Here is an 18423-nt window from a genome sequence, read left to right on the forward strand (position 1 = left end):
GTATCTTATCTTGGTAAATTATGGATACGACTCACTTTGTGTATTTGATACAAACGCAATGATCCAACGCGTTCGTGTAGGTGACATGCGAGTGGGAGTATCTTATGCAATGAGTTTGCATAAGACCAGACCACGAAATAGTAACCACTAGATGTAATTTTGTTAACTAGTTAAGTTATCTATGTCATCTTAATGAAATAGGAACTTAGTTTAATCTTGAGTGTATTATGAACTCCTATTCTCTAGGAATTATCCTTTGATTTGTACGGGTAAGAGTGATCAGATTGTCGACTCAATATGCTTATCATTTTGGAGACAAGACCAAGTGGGGAGTTGAGAACATAATCACACAATAAGAAATTCAATCCTTCTCGACTTTAGGGTAAGTAGACAAGTGTTCCCTTAAATGATATCTCTGAGACTTGAACAAAAGACCCACCCTCTCTATGGCATGAGGGGGCTTTATGTTTATTGGTTGGACTATTAATAAGTTGTTCATTGGAGGAACACTGGTATTTAAGGACTAGAAGTAACTCAAGCGTAAAACGGTAATTTGATCTAGCTGGTTTTACGAACACTTGTAAGGGAAGGGACTAACTTATTGTTATTGGTATATATCTGTGGACACAAAAATATATCTATAGTGTGAAGAGTTCAACCGTGAGATTTTATTAGAGTGTACACACAATTAACGAATATTGATTAATATGGTTAATGTGTTTAGCCCATTAATTCCTTATCATTGCAGCTTCTGATTTGTAGATTCATCATGTCTCCTTCCTAGCTCGTAAAGGATAATAAGATTTATCTATATTGGTTATAATTTGAAATGTTCAAATTTACTTTGAGAATTATTATAATGTAATATAATGTATGGTGATACATTATAATACAAAATTTATATTTTAATTAAACTTTATTGTATAAATTTAATTTTGGATATGATTCAAAATTAATTTGTGAGAGAATAAAACATTTGAATGAGTTCAAATATTAATTTAATGTGAATTAGATTCATATTAAAACTATAGGTCAAAATTCAATCTAGGTATGATACTCATTAAAACTATAAGTTAAGAGAGAAATTTATATTTGAATATGATTCAAATTTGGATTAAATTAAATCTAAAAGATTTAATTTAGTAATTAATTAATTGATAGTTTAGCTTAATTTTATTTTATTAAATTAAAACTATAGGTTATGTGAGAGATACTCATTTAAATAGTTAGATGGAGATAGATTTGGTTGTGAAACTGAAATATTAAGCAACAAACGGAATGCCGAAAAATAATTTATGTGGAAGAACAAGAAGAAGGAGAATTTTGGAACTTTGGTTGAAGAAGGTAGGTGGAAATGAGCGATTGAAGAAGAAGATGTACGATGAAAATGATGTGAAGAAGACAAAGAAGTGTGAATAAGAGAAAAGACCTAAAGAAGAGGGTTCACCTTTTTATACTGCGTTCATTTGGATGATATTTTTGTAATTTTTGATTGATTGGGTTTGCCTTCTATTAGACTTTTCAAAATGATCGTTTATCCTTACATAAGCGATCATGCATACGAATCTGACTATCATTTAGAATACTTTAAACGATTGTTTATGTTTGAAGCTTTCTCGTCATAATTTAGAGTTCATTATCCAATCATTTAAATTTGAAGTCTATATCCTCATCGTCTAAAATGAACTACACAATCATTTATCATTATTTACACGATTTTGTATAATCTAAATGATCATTTATGTTAGGGGTGCAAAAAATCAAATTGAACCAAGGGACCGTACCGAACCAACTCGGTTTGGTTCGAGGTGGACTGGTTTACAAGAACAATAGTACTGAATCGAATCAAACTAAAGCGGTTCAGTTCGATTCGATTCGATTCGTGGTTCATCTGATTAGGTTAAAATTAAGCACATGTCGTTCATTAGTTGTGAAATACATTTGTGTTGTTCATTTTGCCATTCGTTCTCTACACCAGTTCATGTTCGGCGCAAATGATTTCTCTACACCATTCATTCTCCTTATCATAGTTGTCGAAGTCATCTTCGATGTCATCTCTACTCAATATGTTTCTTGATTCAACTTTTTTTCTCCTTATTTATGTCTCCAAATTTTAAGTTTTTAGGAGTTTGCCTAAAAGGGTATGAAATAATGAAATATTGTGAGGTTTGAAGAATTTTTAGAGGTTTTTTTGGGTCGTACCGGTCCCAAAAAGTTGGGTATTTGGTTTTTGAATGTGAAAGTCGGAAGGGAGAGTTTTGAGTGAAATGACTGGGTGTTCTCCGAGAGTAATTGCGTCAAAATTGTCGTCGAAGAGGATTATTGTGTGAAATATTTATTTTTTAAATTTAGATTTCTATCCTATTCTAAAATCTCAAATTTAGTTCTTGTTTAAGAAAAATAAAAACCCTAGATTTCCTTCACACTAGAATCTCTAATCAAATAACTTTAATTGAACTTGCAACATTTGCTATAATTTGTTTAGATTGAGTATACTATGCTTTTAGGGTTGTATGATCAGACTATGAATTTTTTGACTTTTGCTTCTGTTTAAGTTTATCATGTTCAAAAGAGTATAAATATTTATATGATATATGATATGGTTACTGTTTAATTTGATTGTTTGGGTGTCTATCATCTTAATTTAATTCTCCAAGTTCTTGAGTTGGTAACTCTGAAGGTTATACAGAAGGAAGGTTGATGATGGATAGAGATCAAAATGAGGCAACTTGGAATATCATTATATTGACATAATTCTAATATAACACAATGTAAGGTATAGGCATGTGTGTCTATATAGTTATATATGTATGACAATATATGTGTATATAGCATAAGGTTGTATTAACTAATCACACACTATTTCAAAAAAAATAAATAAAAGACCTGACTAAACATGCAGTTCGGGTTGGTCAATTTTTAAAAACCGACCTAACCAAACTCAATTACACTTCTAGTTTATGTCTAAAGCTTTTTCGCCATTGTTTCGCATTTAAATTTGGAGCCTTTTTTTTTTCCATCGTTTAAAATGATATACACAATCGTGTATCATTATCTATACAATCTTATATTATGATCGTTTAGAAGAAGATTACTTGTGTGCATGTGACTGATTAATCGCATATTGTCCATTTTTCTATCGTTTAAAATGATCTACACAATTGTGCGATTAATCGCATATTGTCCATTTTTCCATTGTTTAAAATGATCTACACAATTGTGTATCATTATCTACACAATCTTGTATTGTGATCATTTCGAAGAAAATTAGTCGCGCGTATATGGCCGATTAATGACTTTTTTCTTTTTGTTTAAAAATTATTTTATATGGTGTAAATATTTTTGCATGTTTGTTATATTTTTTAAAAATGTGAAAGGAAAATAAAATAATAAAGTAATGGTACCATTTCATTATTGAGTTTATAAATTATGTCATTGGAGTGGAAGTAAAAGAAACATTCTTCTTCTCCATCAAGCCATGCCTCCCCCCTCTCCACTGTGCAAGTCCGACCGCCGCACGTTCGCCCAGCCACTGACTCGAACGCGAGCTGACGACCGGCCAACAATCAGCAACCTAACCGAGTCAGTTCTCCGTTCTCGAGCCGTTCACGAGAACTGTCAGGGCGAGTTGTCCTCCACCCAAGCTGAGCCAGCTCCTGTTCCTCTGTCTCTGCGTCATCACGAGTTTTGAGCCATCGTCGCCGCACCGTTATCCCTCTGTCTCCGTCACTCATGTTGACTTTGGTTGGGTTTTGGAAATACCCATCAAATGTTGATTAAGTTTCTAAATAAAGGCTTATTTTGGAACTAATTTGAGGTTACCAATTAGAGACTAATATGAGTCAAGGTACCTTCTTGGGTATTTTAATACTCGACCTTCCTTTATGTTTAACTTTTCAGTCGAAGGTAAAGGAAAAGGTAAGCTGGCGAGCAACATTGATATGTCGTATGGAGACTATGTTCATGGTTTCGCTTTTTTCATGATTGATTTGTCTGCTGCATGTTTTTTTTAAAGAACCTTGTGGATACTTTATTTACTATTTTCTTTAAAACTAGATAAGTACCGAATTAGGTTTATTTTCTTAGAAGTTATTTTTTTTGTTTGCCAAACTCTAAATTTTAGATGGTTTGTTTTATGTCTTATCTAATAAAATAAGTAGATTTTGTTTCGTTTTTAAAGTTTGAAAATGTTATTTATTTTAAGTAATGATCTCAACTTAAATCTAAACAATTGGGTCGTTACATTATTAATGATAGAGCACATGGTAAGATTATCCTCATTCATGGTATCAGACAAGGTGATCCGCTTTCTCCTTTTCTATTTCTATTGGTTGTCGATTGTTTAAGTTGTCTTTAAGTCATTTATTGGACCATGGTCTATCTAAAGACTTGATTTCCACTCACCCTATTAATGTTTCTAGTTTTATCCCGAATCACTTGCAATTTGCTGACGACACTTTGCACTTTAGCACTGTTGATCATGTTGCACTTACATGTTTATTTGAGGTTATTCATGTCTTTGAACAAGTATCTGGTTTATCTATTAATCTCTCTAAAAGTGAGCTTCTTGGTATTTATATCGTTAGTCATGATTGTAATGGATGGTGTATGCTTTTGGGTGTAAATGGGGACATTGACCAACTTCTTATTTTGGCCTTTCCCTTATTGACAATTCTAAATCAATGATTTTCTGACAATCCTTGTTGAGAAGATCCATCATAAGCTTCATAACTGACAATATGCCTATATCTCCAAGGGTTGGTTGTCATGCCCTTATACAAGCCACTCTTTTCCAGCTTGCCTACTTATTATCTATTTCTTTTTTATGCTCCTAATGATGTTGTTAATCGCTTGAAAATTTTGATTCTTGACTCTTTGGGATGGTTCTTGTGGTGAAAATGGTATGTGTAATGTTAATTGGATTACACACAATGCCCTAAGCTTTTTGGTGGTCTTGGCATTGGTAATTTTTGTCATCTAAATTTTGCTCTTTTGGCAAAATGGATCTGGAGGTTTTTACACGAGCATGATGCATTGTGGCGTAAGCTCATTGTGGCTAAGTACTACTATCCCTCATGTGTTTGGCCATCTACTGTTAGAAGGCCATTAAAGTTTCTGTAGGGCTCCATTTGCCACACTACTAACCTTATAGTTTCTCAGACTCAACATTGTCTTCGTACCGGTGACACTCTCTTTTGGAAGGATCATTGGCATAATTGTGATATGCTCTCTGTGTTTTCTCTTGTATTCCTGATGTTTCTATTCTTGAAGCATGTCTTGTGATTCCAACACTTGGGATTTTCACTTTCTATGTAATTTTACTAAATATGAAATTCAAGAATGAGCCTCTTTGTCTACAATTTTGTCCTCTGTCAGATTTCATATGGTGTCTAATGCTTGAAGATGGACTATTGATTCCCCATCTACTTTACTATGAAATCTATTATTGATGACTTGCCAAGTGCTCTCAAGCCTTCTGAAATGGATTCTTATTATGTTATTTGGATGAATCATTTTCTGAAGAAAACTAAAGTATTTCTTTGGGAGTGTCATGGCTTAATCCACAAACAACCCAAAAACAACAAGTAATGTGGAAAAGATGTGATTTAGATTAAGTCCTTGAGGTTTGATCTTATTGCCTAAACTAATTAGTGATAAAGAAAAACATAACCCAATGGAAGATATAACCTTAAACTTTTATGAACTTTAGCCATGAGATTTACAACTTGTAAGGTATAGAGAAAACAACTCAAAACTTAAACAAAACGTTTGACAACCTTATCTCACCTAATAGCTTCTCACCATTTCCTTACTTGGTCTTAACGCTTGAATTCGAAAAGAACTTAAAACATAAGTCAAAAGACTCAGTGAGGTTTTTAAGAAAACCTTTTTTAGACGCATTTCACAAACATAAACATTTTAGATCAAAAGCAGGCTCATTGCCTCATTTCATTAGTACAATATCATATAACACATTATTCTTGCATCCTCTTTTCGAGAACATGAACCAATACTAACTCCAAGACTCATCGCCTTGTGTTTAGACTACTGTGAAGCCTTTTCATCAACAACATTCGAGAATCTCCTGACTCATTCCTTGTTGCTCAGGCTGCCTAATACAATACAAATCTTTTATTCATTGGTTGACTTCACTCCACCATGCAAGCCTTTTCTACATGACTGCCTATACCCTTATGTGCACATAATAGTTAGCTCAACAATAAGCATAAAACTAATGGTTTGAACATGTTTTCACATTAAACAACATAAAACTTCTTTAAACATAAGCTTTCATTTGAAATATTCAAATATAAAACATCATTACAAATCAACATGAAGTTTCAAGAAAGCTTTTAGATACAAAAAAACACATTTCAAAATCACTTACAACACTTGGTTTCCATTAACTTAACCGCATGGCTTTAACTCTTCTTCTCGCTTAGAGTTTCCTTCACAGCTCCAACACTAGGACGAATTCTCATAAATCCTTTTAAGCTCTATTTATATTAATCTAAAATCAGATTAGTCATCCTTAGGCTTCTTCAAATTTTGTCAGCTCTACTTATAACTTTACATGTGTAAGCTTATTATTTTACTTAACCATGTTTAGGTTTTACTTAACCATACTTAGATTTTACTTAACTATGCTTAGTCTTTAATCTTACACGTCAATCCATGTCAAATTAGATTTGACACCTTCTCGCTTGACTTTAAATTGTGTAGCTTCCAAAATGCTTAAAGGACCTTAAACGCCTAACACTTCTTGTCTTGCCTTATCTTAACAGTTTTCAAAACACAAGTTTCTTCTCAAAACGCTTAATTACACTTAGTAAAAAATTTGACCCTTCTATTCCAGACATGGGTCTCGTAGGGAGCTTAGCCATAAAGCCATTAACATTGTTGATCGTCTCCAACGTTGTATACCTCACATGTCTCTTTCTTCATCTTGGTGTATTATGTGGTTGTGCTAATGTTGAGTCCCCTACTCATCTTTGTACTCATTGTTCTTTTGCTCGACAATTTTGGGATCTCATTTTGGAGGTTTTTGGATGGTCTACTGTTTTTAAAAATATTTTTTACATACTTAACTCTCTTATGGTGGGCCACCTATTTTTTTGTTGTAAGAAAGTTATTTGGTTGGCTATTCTTTGAGCTTCCTTTTGGGCTTTATAGGGCGAGCATAATAGGCATCTCTTTCAAGATTAATTTCCCTCTTTTACTTCTTTTTTTGACATTGTATTGTCCACGACTTTTTATTGGTGCAAATTTGGGCACTCTTTTAAGAACTTTAGCCTATCTGTCTTAGTTTCCAATTGACACTCTTTTTGTAATCACCTTTTGATGCTTGGAGTTTTCCCTTATTTAATTTTATCAATGAAATGTTTTTTATTTAAAAATAAAAAAATAGCACCTCTTTTCTACCTAGAGAAAAAAGCTTATCCTTCTATTCTTGAAGAAGCTTCCACATCAGCCACCGGGTCTTTAAGAGAACCATTCAAACCCCAACTGAAAACTAAAAGAAAAAAGAAAAAAAAAAACTCCTAGAGCCGTGAAAATTGTCTTTCATGTCTAAGTCCTCACAAAATCTTGCAAGATTGCACGAAATAATTCAAAGAAGTTATTTATTTATTGTCACACGTTTCCCTCTAATCTTCTTCTTTTCTTATTGATCTAGCCTTGGTCTGCCACCCAATTTTTCTATTGAATGTTATTGACTATTGTATTCCAACTTTTAATGTTTGTATTGTATTTTGTATTATTGTTATTAACTTACATTTTATGATTATTATAAGTAGATTGCATTTAATATAAGTTAAATATGCATATATCGGATGGAAAGAGACATGCGTAGCGGAAAATAGAATCGAATGATTATCCTAATTGTACCTATTTAACATACAACGTCCCTAAACTAAAAGAATTAGGGTTTTTTTAAAAAACCTTTGTAGCTATTCGAATATGAACGTCTATACCTCTCGCCAATTCGAACGGACCACCACTAGTAGTCACCTACTATCCTCTGGACAATAAACCGGGTGTGGGTCCCAATTTGGTGAAGAAACTAAGAAAAATATATGTAAATTGGAAGGTAGAAGTTTGGTTGAGATTTTGAAGAGTAATAAATTTGTAATTTCTAAAATTACTTGACAAGGGCAAAAGTTTTTAACCAAAATAAAAACAACCCTCTTTATAACTAATAATCCACTAACAATTAGTGGAACTTAGTGGGCTAGGTGTCTACATCTCATGTAGCCACATATCCCACTAAGAGTTAGTGGGATTATTCAACAAAATGTTAAATTTTTTCACTAACTTAGTCCAAGGGTAAAATGATTATTTGACATTTCAAGTCAAAAGTCACTTTGACTTTTCAAGTTAAGAGTCAATATTTGAACTTTTTACAACTTTGACCATTTCCATCAATTTCGAGCTTCCTAGTATTAATTCGTATTCATATTTATAGTATTTAAATCTCATTTAAACATAAAGCTCTATTTAAACATAAAGCTCTATTTCTAATCTGAAATTCGACGATATCACATATACTTGTCGATTTCTCTCTCTTCTCCCAATTCGAACAATTCGACTTATTCCATCACACTGGTCTAAGTTTATTCCATATGAGTTAGTAGGGGAACCTAATGAACCTATAGATCATGGACTCCAACGATTCAAGTTTAACTAGCTAAACTCTTTTAGACCGAGTTAATCAACATTCATTAACTAACAAGTAATTCCACTAAAATCCCGTAGTTGCACTCCCCTCACTATAGATCTATTTGTGCCCATTTGATAAAACCATAATCAGTAAGTTAATCTTTCACAGGTTGTTCGTAACCTTGGCTGGGTCAAAATACCGTTTTACCCCCAAGACTACATCTTGCCCCTTTAGTCCCAATAACCCACTATTGAACAATTGGGTTAAGATCCAACCTATAAACTTAATCCCTCTCAAGCCAATGAGAGGGTGGGGCCTTTCTTCAAGATTTGGATTCAGTGCTTAAGATAACAACCTATCTGCTAAGTACTAACCCTAAAACGAGTAGGAGTGAATTCCGACTTGCATACTATGTCCCCAGCTATCCACTCGATCTTATCCATTCCGATCTTACCACTGAAATGAGAGGCTTATTGGACCAACACTGATGCGTTGTCATCACTTATGTAGATATAAGAATAATCTTATGTGAACATGAGTTCATAGTTAACTCAGGATTAAAATTAAGTTACCTAGATCATCAATAAAAGATGTGACTATTTCATGGTTGTGATTATTTCATGGTTCAGTCTTATAAGCACTTTACATAGGATGTCAGACATGAAAGATTCAGGATCACTTCGTTTGTACTTACTACAAAGCGAGTCGCATCCATAGTTTCTCTATATAAGACATCCAACTCATTATTCATATACTATATACTATTTAGGTTATATATTCGAGTTTGATCCACGTTTATGTCTTCACATATAAAGTTCAAGTTTACTCAAAAATAACCTCGAAACTTAGTTTATTAGATTTAAGATTATAATATTCAATTTCTCAATAACGACTTTATTGAATAGAATATGATTAACAAACTAAGAGTTTTTAGGACAAAAAATTCCAACAATATCCTAGATTATTTTAAATGTTAACTTCAAGGTATCCGCATCCTAGTATTTTTAGAAATTGAGGCATAACCTATTACATCTTTATCTTGTATTCACGCTTTATAGGGTATTCATGCTTTATAGGTTGGAAGCTTAAAAGCCAAGTGACTAATAGACAAATATGATTGTATGGTAATAGAACATATACTTTGAAAGTTAGACATGTACACATAGTATAATCTAGGGGTAGACTGTTTGTTCAATCTACAAATTTTAGAACAATACAAAGATACAGATGTCATCTTATTATATGCAGGCCAATGGCCATAAATTAATGTTTTAAACAAAAATAACATTGTAAAAAATTCAACCTCATTACATTTACATTTCAATGTCTTCAAGATCCGGCAGAGGAAATCGTAGGATAGCTGCAATTCCTGTTATCTGGGCAAGTTCTGTTCATCCCACAACAAATTGTTAGTCGTGCACTTTTCTTTCTCTTTTTTTTCTCCCTTAAGTTTTTGCTTTGTTAAATGGAAAACTTTATTTCTCAAAAAGAAAAGAAAAAGAATACTATATATATATGTGAAATGAGACAGGTTCCTGAGGGATTAACAATACCCATTTAATGAATTCATCCAACAGAAAGGGTAAAGGTGAAAGAAACACTTGTTTTGTTATGAAACACTTGTTTTGTTATGAAACAATGACCGCCAGTAAGATCACGTGTTTACTACTTTTGAAATTGCATTCCGTGTTCTAAGAAATGGTTTCAAATTCCCTTTCAGTTTGCAAATCTTATGTCAGTGTACAAACATATACTTACGTTCCCCCGAAACGTGCATGGATGAAAATATATGAACAGTGCCACCCGAATCTCTAACTGAATCAACCAAATTGACATACTTTTGCCGCTGCGTTATATCATTATTCCTGCAGAACATTATGTTGTCAAAATAAACCACCATGTAAAATTGAGAACTTGTGTTTTCTTCTATGCAAATGTGCCGTACTGAGAAGTACGATTAACCCCAAAGGAAAACTAAGATTGTATGAGATGTTCGTTGAATTTTATCCAATATGCATGCTCATACAAAATTGAGCCTGCAAATCATTACATATGTTGGAGTCTCTAGTCCAAACTAGAGAGAACAAAAGTGATTTTTATTTTGACTTTTTTATCAAAATGATTTAAAATGAACTTTGGAAGTGTTCCAAAATTAAACTCATAAAAAGTTAAACCAAACACACCCTTAAAATGATTTCAAATCGAACACAACAGTGCAGATCAGAAACTCATCACGAAATAGTCAAAGGAAATATCACCTGAAGAGATCATCAGTAATGAGCAACGTTTGAATAGCCAGTCGTTCATGGGCAACCTCCACATGTTTTGGTCCATAACAAGCACGGTCTGGATCCTGCACACAGCGACATGAGTTCAAATGGCAAAACAGAATGAAATGGCATGTAAAATAAATATAAGAAAACAGGAATGTTCTCTTCAGCCACCGACCAGATTCAAGGAAGAAAAATTGCAACGTAATATTCTTAGGGTTATCTTTTAAACTAAGCAGAATTAGACAATCAACCTTCAATCGCCAACTACAGTACGAAAGTTCTCCTATCACTTATACTCGTGCATGCATATCAACTGTTAAATGCAACATCAATTTATGTCTCACGGATGTTTATGAAGCAGGACAGTAACAAGGTATTATTAAATGATTCAGAGTAGTAGACGCATCACTCAACCTCAAATGTCCTTTGAGAAATTTAAGTACTCTTAAACAGAATCCCCTTAGCTTTTCCGTATCCAACCACTATATGGAGAAATCCATTTCAAGAGATTTGTTTTCCCCAAAATCAAGACGTCTTTTTTTTTAGTTGATAACTCTAGGCTCACATCCTTCCCAGTTCTAAGTTTATCTGAATTCAACCCAAATTAAGTTCCACTGGTAGATTAGATCACCTTATTATAAAAGGAATCACGTGAACAATGTCCCTAAGTACGATAACAGAGAAGTACATATAGTGTCTATAAGATTGTCTTAGTTAAAGTGAGAAATGCAGAGGCAACAACAAGATGTTATTACATACAAATAAAATATCTAAAGATCATTTACCAATATGATATGTGTTTTAAAAAAATAACTTCAATGCATAAAACGCAGAACTGGAAGCTCACGTTGGAGAGCATGCTGAAAAAGTCCTTTAGAGCTCGCACCTAGATAGAAGAAAAGAGAACACAAAGAAGAATGGAAAAGGGAAATTAACTTGAGGAGATTAATGTGAAGCACTGAAGTTCGCAATATAGAGAGTAAAGAACCTCCTGAGCTGCTTTAGTGTCTTTTATCATATTCATGACATTCGAAGCATCCAAAACCTCTCGTAAACTATGCCTATCAAGAAAAGGAAAATCATTAACTACTTGAGACTACGCATGTACTTATTAATTTTCTTTGAAATATTTCAGCGTCAGAGAGAAAAATATAGACCATACTTGTATCCTGAGGTTGTATGTACAAGAACTATGCGAGATTTATTCTCAATAATAGGTCTTAGCTGTCTTCTTTCAGCTTCCAATAATAAGTGTCGATGGAACTGGTCCTGAAGTAGATAGCAAAACCAAGACTAAAATAAAATAACAATAAATATATATGATATATATATACACACACTCCAATGAAATTCAAACTCCAAAAAAAAAACAAAAAATTAAATAAAGTTCAGTATTAAATGCACGTTTTCATGTTCAGTTCTTAAATATTTTGGATTTACTGCACACCTTTGTAAATCCAGGACTAGCTATCACTGCACAGCGCACCACATTAAAATCAACATACTTCAAGAAAGCCTACATAAAGTATAAAGACCAGTTAGAACTTAAAAGATCTCGCCTAATCTTGTTTAGTAACGTGAGAGCTTAGTCAAGGCATCACAACACTTATTTAAGGTCAACAAAACCTTCAAATTTTGACAAGAGATACCTGCAAAACATTGTCGAAGAATTTATTCAAGGCCTGTGGGAGAAAAAAGAAATTTGGAGATATCAGTTTCTAACCTACTAACAACTAGAACAAAGGCATCTGCTACACTGATCTTAAGAAGTGAAAAGTAACTCCAGCTAGCAGAACCATACCGATTCATAACCAGCAATGGCTGGCCCATGCTTGCGAGGAATTGAAGTTTCTATTCGAGCTCGAGTAATTGTCATACTGTGATTTACAAATAAGCACAACAAAACCAAAATCACTTACATCGCAATGCAATAGTTAGATAACACTCTCATAGAAAGTGAACATTGAACAAAAATTTATCTTTTTATTGGATGAGAACCAGAGTTTCAATGGAAATATGAACCAGAGAACTTAATTTTGGCTAATGTGTCCATGTCTGATACAACTGAACACTTGGACACCTCAGACTTGTTAGACACGTTTTGGACCCTTGAACTAGAATTTCAATTCAAGAAGTACAAAAGAAAAATTGGTGTAGAAAAAATAGCAGGCAAAAATATAATTAATTACGGAGTATGAGTATCAAATTTCAACTTCTCCAATCACTATTTTTTCCAAATGCAAATACCTATGCTAAATTACCTTTTTTGCCATGAAGATCGTGTGTGTGTGTGTCTGCTTTTTTTTTTCCTTTCGATTTTTGTGGTTTGTATTTTTGCTAATAAATTTTGGCTTCTGTTGGCATATAAATGTTTTCAAAGTATTCTTCTTTGTAGTCTCCAATTTAATTTCTTCTTCTTTTAGAATTCTTGGAAGTTTTTTAAGTATTCCATTCCTTTTGCTAAATCAGTTATTTTTGTACACAAAAAAGAATAACGGCAGCAGACTAGAATCCACATTGATAACATAGATTCCATATTAAAAATTATGATGATTACAGTTTTGGTCCCTGAAATGTAAGTTCAGTATCTATCTATTTAGTCCTAGAATTTCAAATTTTGGTCCCTTCAGCTTGAGAAATAGTTCTAGAAAGTCCCTAGAGTTAGCTGAGCTAATACACCTAATAGAAATATGGCATGACAATTAATTGATGATAGGAGTCTACTCACATGTCATTTTTAAATGAGCTGACAAAGAAATTTTAATTTTATATTATTTATTTTTCTTATGTCGCCTTTAATCTTTCTCCCTCCTACTCCTCTACTCTCCCTCCTCGTTCAGGATATCTTGTTGCTGCCACTGCTGCCATGATAGACAGTTGTCCTCATGCGTCTTCATCTTCTATCCTCTTTTTGCCCCACCACTTCCCCTCTATCAAAACCCAACTACAGAAAACCCACACACCTTCCTCTTTTATTTGCATTCTAAAGTTATGTCCTTAGAATAATAAACAAGCAATAATTTAAATAAAAAAGAAATACCATGGAAATCAAAGAAAGTGTGACACGCCCAACACTGCAAACAAGAAATCTTGTGAAGCTTTCGGTCAACAATTTTATTTACAACAATTCTACTTAGAGTAATTTTTCTGTCCCAAGGAGGAGCAAGTAGAGGAGGAAGTTTAATGTGCAAAATGGTGGCGAGTGGTAAATGCCCTCAAAAAATTTAAGCCTCAACTGTTTGATTTTGATGTTAATTGGTTCAATAATGATAGAAGAGTTAAGCTGAGTGAGTGTTTCTTCTGATCTTTATAATTGGAGCAACACTAGCAGCAGTAGTATGAGTTCAACTAGGTAAGAAATAAATGCACGAAGTTGATAATGGGCAGCAAGATCTGCTGGAGGCAAACAAAAAATGGAGAAGTAGGGTTGAGAGAAATAACTGAGAAAGAGAAAAGGCCAAGTAAGAAAAATATATATTTTTAGTCAGCTCACCTAAAAATGACTGGTCATTACAGTCTCATCACCAATTAACTGCCTGTCATTTTTCCATTAAGTAAACTAACCCTAGGGACCATTTAGAACTATTTTTCAAACCTCAAGTACTGGAGTGTTTCTTTAGAATTTTATAAGACCAAATAGACACTAAACTTGCAAGCTCAAGGACGAAAATTGTAACTGACCATAAATAAATATTGATCAATGTTTACAACTAAGCTGAGGATAAATAGGCTAGAAAAAGTTTCCATTCATCTGTACATCAAAATGACTACTTACATACAATACGTGGTAAAACCTCAATGAAATCCCAACAATAAATTTACCTCTTTCCAACAAGGAGAACATGTGCTAGTCCTTCTTGCATTAAAACCACAGCCAAATCAGCACTAGCAGCAGGATCTGAGGTTTAGAGAATTCAGCAACCATTCATCAGCGTCCTTGACATGCTAAAAACTAATAGATGGAAATTATAATTATATAAAAGGAAACACTTTCTGTAGCTAGCTGATCACATTCTAAAGAAGTATTTTGATTTTTCATGTGAAAGAACCCTAACAATTTCATAAACAGAAACAGTAGATACTTCTTTCCACACTGATAAACAAACTTAAAATCAAATTTACCATCACGTGGTCAAATATATTCAGCAATAAAATCAACCATATTGATATCTTATGAATAATAATTTCTCTCTAGCCACCATGAGAATAACTAAAAGTAGTTACCATATTATATCCTCAGCCAAAATGTCGAAGGTTCAAATTTTCACCAACACATACTCTTGAACTCAAAAATAGTAATTGCGCTCTAGATGAAGAAACTCAATCCACAGTAGTATTTTTAATGCAACCAATTCAACAACATTTTCTTTATATCATAACAGAAGCAGAAACAGTTTGCCCAGAAACATACCAGAAGCTTGATGGAGTACATCTAGTGCAAAAGAGTCCCAAACATCCTAGAAAATGGAGAAAATTTTCTCCTCGTCAATAATTTGTTTTTTTAAATCAGAATGTGTCTTTCATGAAGAAAACAAAGAAAAGAGTATAGGGAGAGACAAAATCCACCATAGCAAAAGGACCCAACAAAAGAAAACTAACTAGCTAGCTATATGCAAAACGGGTCCCCAATTAAAGAGAATCAAAACTAAGGGAAAGAATGAGATTCTTATCAAAACCGGGGTGGGACACTCTAAGTTTCAAACATAAACCATCTATTAAAAGGTTTTAATTTTTTTGTGGGGAGTATGCTGGATGGAGAAAAACAATATTTTGGGAGGACAGAAATACTATAGCCACCAAATGTTTAAAGGGCAAACAAAATTTTACCTTTCTCAAAACAAATGGCCGATTCAGCTCAAGTTCTAGAGTATGGTAAGCCCCAATCTGAAATGAAACATAGCATTAATAAACTAACTCATCATTGAATATCAAAACAATAATACATGCCTAATCTTTTAGGGAAAAATCACTTAAATTAATAACAGCAAAACTTACTATATTATTCTTTAAACATATTTATTGTACTTGACTAGGGTCCATTTCATTAGCGGGACCTCTTATTGTGAGCTCTTTTATTATTATTATTTTTTGTACTCTTTTTTCTTAGTACTCCTTTTTTTATTATTATTAAAAAAGCAATTTTTTTTAGAGTAATGAAATCAGAAAGGGTGAACAAAGATCACCACACAAACAATACAACTACAAGCAAACCTTCCCACATAGCAAAATGTTGCCAGGGGAATAATTACAAAACAACTCTGAAACTGAAGCCCAAACAGAAACATGGAATCTCACAGAGGACCAAATCCCGTAAGGGTCCCTTCTCAAGACCTCTAAAAACTCTCTAGTTCCTTACGTCCCAAATGTCCCAAGCCACGGGGTCAAGCCATCAAACTGGACTTTCTCTTTGAAAGGCGGATGCAAAAGGAACTCCTCCAACATAGCCCAAATATTCTCTTGTACTCTTTCATTTTTCTCAAGTAAAGTTTGACTATTTATAAAAATAAAATTCAATAAAATATATGTCATTCACCAAACTATATTTGATTGTAATTGCATCTAAATTCTTGTTTTTTTTTTTTTCTTTTTTCTTTTTTGTCTTTCTTCATTTTCACTCCCTTCTGAGTTGGCATCCCTTTAACATTTTTTCCTTTTTTTTCCTTTTCACAGTATCAATGAGAAGTTGTTTCTTGTTATTACATAATAATAATAATAATAATAATAATAAAACAATAAAAAATGTAGTTACCTTCACATGCTCATTTTCAAGAATATTTTTTCCACGTATCCGCAGAATAGAGCCAACTTTGTCATAATCTGCCACCTAAAAGATGTCCCATGTGAACAAGCATTATATGGGATAGCAGCTTCAAAGAAATTCCAATTTATAAATTGTACACAAAACAAATGCCGAATAAGGATGTGTGAGTATGAAATTCAGAATAACAAACTAAAGAGTTACTATCACTATTTCATATTTCTGAGTAATTGCTTTACAAGTTAATGAACAATCATGGAGAACTTATAGCAGTTCCTACAGGATCACTTATTCCTACATTTGTTTTGCCATGCTAATGCTAAGTTGTTAGAATGTCATACCTCCTCAACTTTTATTTCTAGCTTGAGTTTCACTCGTTCTGCATCTCTTCCTCCAGAAGCCTTCTCTTTGATGACTTTCCTGTCATCAATCATATGCATGACAAAAGAGTTATATGAATAAGAAGCCTAAAGAATTCGCCGGAGAACTCATTTTTATCCCTGTAATTAACTCATGCTAAGCTGGATAAGAATTAAGCTCAATAAACTCATTTTAACCTTATACCTTCAATTTTATTAAAATTATTCAAAATTAGTTCCCTCAGTTTAGTTTTCATTTCTTCCCTTTAGGTTGTTGATAAATATGAACTTAGATTTCATCATTTAAGTTATAGCTGGAGCGTCTTTTCACCTGCTTTATTTTGTAGCATGGTTTCTTACCTTTCCGAAGTTGGGTTTGGGAATTTTTGTGGTTTGGTTGCTTTCTTATTATGTTATTTGTCGATATCTGTATAATTAAGTACTTAATTGGTGAGTAATTTTGAATTTTGTAGTTTTGAAAAAATTTAGGGCTCAATTAACAAAACTGGAAGTTCAAATGCTGAGAATTAGTTACTTAACTAACTGCAAGTGTTCAAACTGATTTTTCATCCAAACTCACGTCAGAAAAATAAACCCAAAATAAAATAGAACTAAAACAAGAACCAATAAATCAGAAATAAGAAGTGGAGCATGGGAGAAGGAGATACCTAACGGTGACAGCCATGACAGTGTCTCCCGGAGCTATCAGATTGAACGCATGCCATAGATCATCTGAATCAATCGGCACCATCTGCCCCCAACAAGATTGATTCCACAACAGAAATTAGCCACAAATGTATATTGATCAATTGGGTTCCACATAAAAAAAATTTTAAAAAAACAAAAAATTCTTACGACGAGGAGAATCGCGTATTACAAAGAAATTCATTTAGAAATCTTAATTGAGTATAACAAGTTTTTTCTTTCTTCTCTTTTTGGGAATACCTTGACGCTACCAGGTCCATTTGGATCAAGCTGTTTACGTACGATCTTCATGATTTCAATAAAGAAGCCTGAATTTCCAATATCAGGTTTCAGTGCCTCCAAGAGTAACGAACTTCAATCACATATAGAGAGGTTAATATCGCATATTAAAATGCCCTAAATTCACATTAACACTCCAGCTTACTATTCTTTTCTGGCACGTTTTCTGGAAAAATGGCAAAAATAGCCTACTTTTACTTTTTCGTTTTCAAAATTAGTACGATTTTTAAAAACTCGTAAACTGTTTTTCTTGATCAATCTCAGGCAAGATCGATTCCAGTTTCAAAATTTTCAAACTAGATTATTTTGGATTTTTTCGATGTATCTAGTTAAACAATTAGACCGAGATTCTGTCCTTTTTCAAATTATTCAAACTTTTCCAAACCTTCC

General features: G+C 33.2%; 1 protein-coding gene across 3 annotated transcripts; it reads right to left on the reverse strand.

The window, feature by feature from the left end:
- Positions 1-9760: 9760 nt before the first annotated feature.
- On the reverse strand, positions 9761-18186 carry LOC101218528 (protein PELOTA 1). Of its 3 annotated transcripts, none has more exons than XR_004214701.1 (16): positions 17995-18186; positions 17718-17800; positions 17032-17110; positions 16682-16756; positions 15760-15816; positions 15344-15389; positions 14755-14830; positions 12734-12809; positions 12582-12614; positions 12380-12448; positions 12095-12201; positions 11921-11993; positions 11718-11818; positions 10918-11012; positions 10418-10524; positions 9761-10046 (listed from the first exon to the last, which is right to left on the reverse strand). XR_004214701.1 is itself a non-coding variant. In XM_031881487.1 (16 exons), the coding sequence occupies exons 1-16, from the start codon at positions 18043-18045 to the stop codon at positions 9973-9975; spliced, it is 1140 nt and encodes a 379-aa protein (XP_031737347.1). In that variant the 5' UTR covers positions 18046-18173; the 3' UTR covers positions 9761-9972. The 3 variants fall into 3 exon arrangements, 2 of the variants coding, with proteins under 2 accessions (XP_031737347.1, XP_031737348.1); XM_031881487.1 differs by having other exon boundaries at positions 11780-11818; positions 17995-18173; XM_031881488.1 differs by having other exon boundaries at positions 11780-11818; positions 17905-18019.
- Positions 18187-18423: the final 237 nt, after the last annotated feature.

The sequence above is a fragment of the Cucumis sativus genome, chromosome 2 (assembly GCF_000004075.3).
Source record: "Cucumis sativus cultivar 9930 chromosome 2, Cucumber_9930_V3, whole genome shotgun sequence".
Classification (NCBI taxonomy): Eukaryota; Viridiplantae; Streptophyta; class Magnoliopsida; order Cucurbitales; family Cucurbitaceae; genus Cucumis; species Cucumis sativus.

Excerpts from the sequence above, each read along its gene's own strand:
- LOC101218528 (XM_031881487.1), bottom strand. The coding sequence starts at position 18,045 with ATGAAGATCGTACGTAAACAGCTTGATCCAAATGGACCTGGTAGCGTC. Across the intron at positions 15,390-15,759 it reads GGCCATTTGTTTTGAGAAAG|GATGTTTGGGACTCTTTTGC; the intron begins GTAAAATTTTGT and ends TCCATTTTCTAG. Across the intron at positions 10,525-10,917 it reads ATTACTGATGATCTCTTCAG|GAATAATGATATAACGCAGC; the intron begins GTGATATTTCCT and ends AATGTTCTGCAG.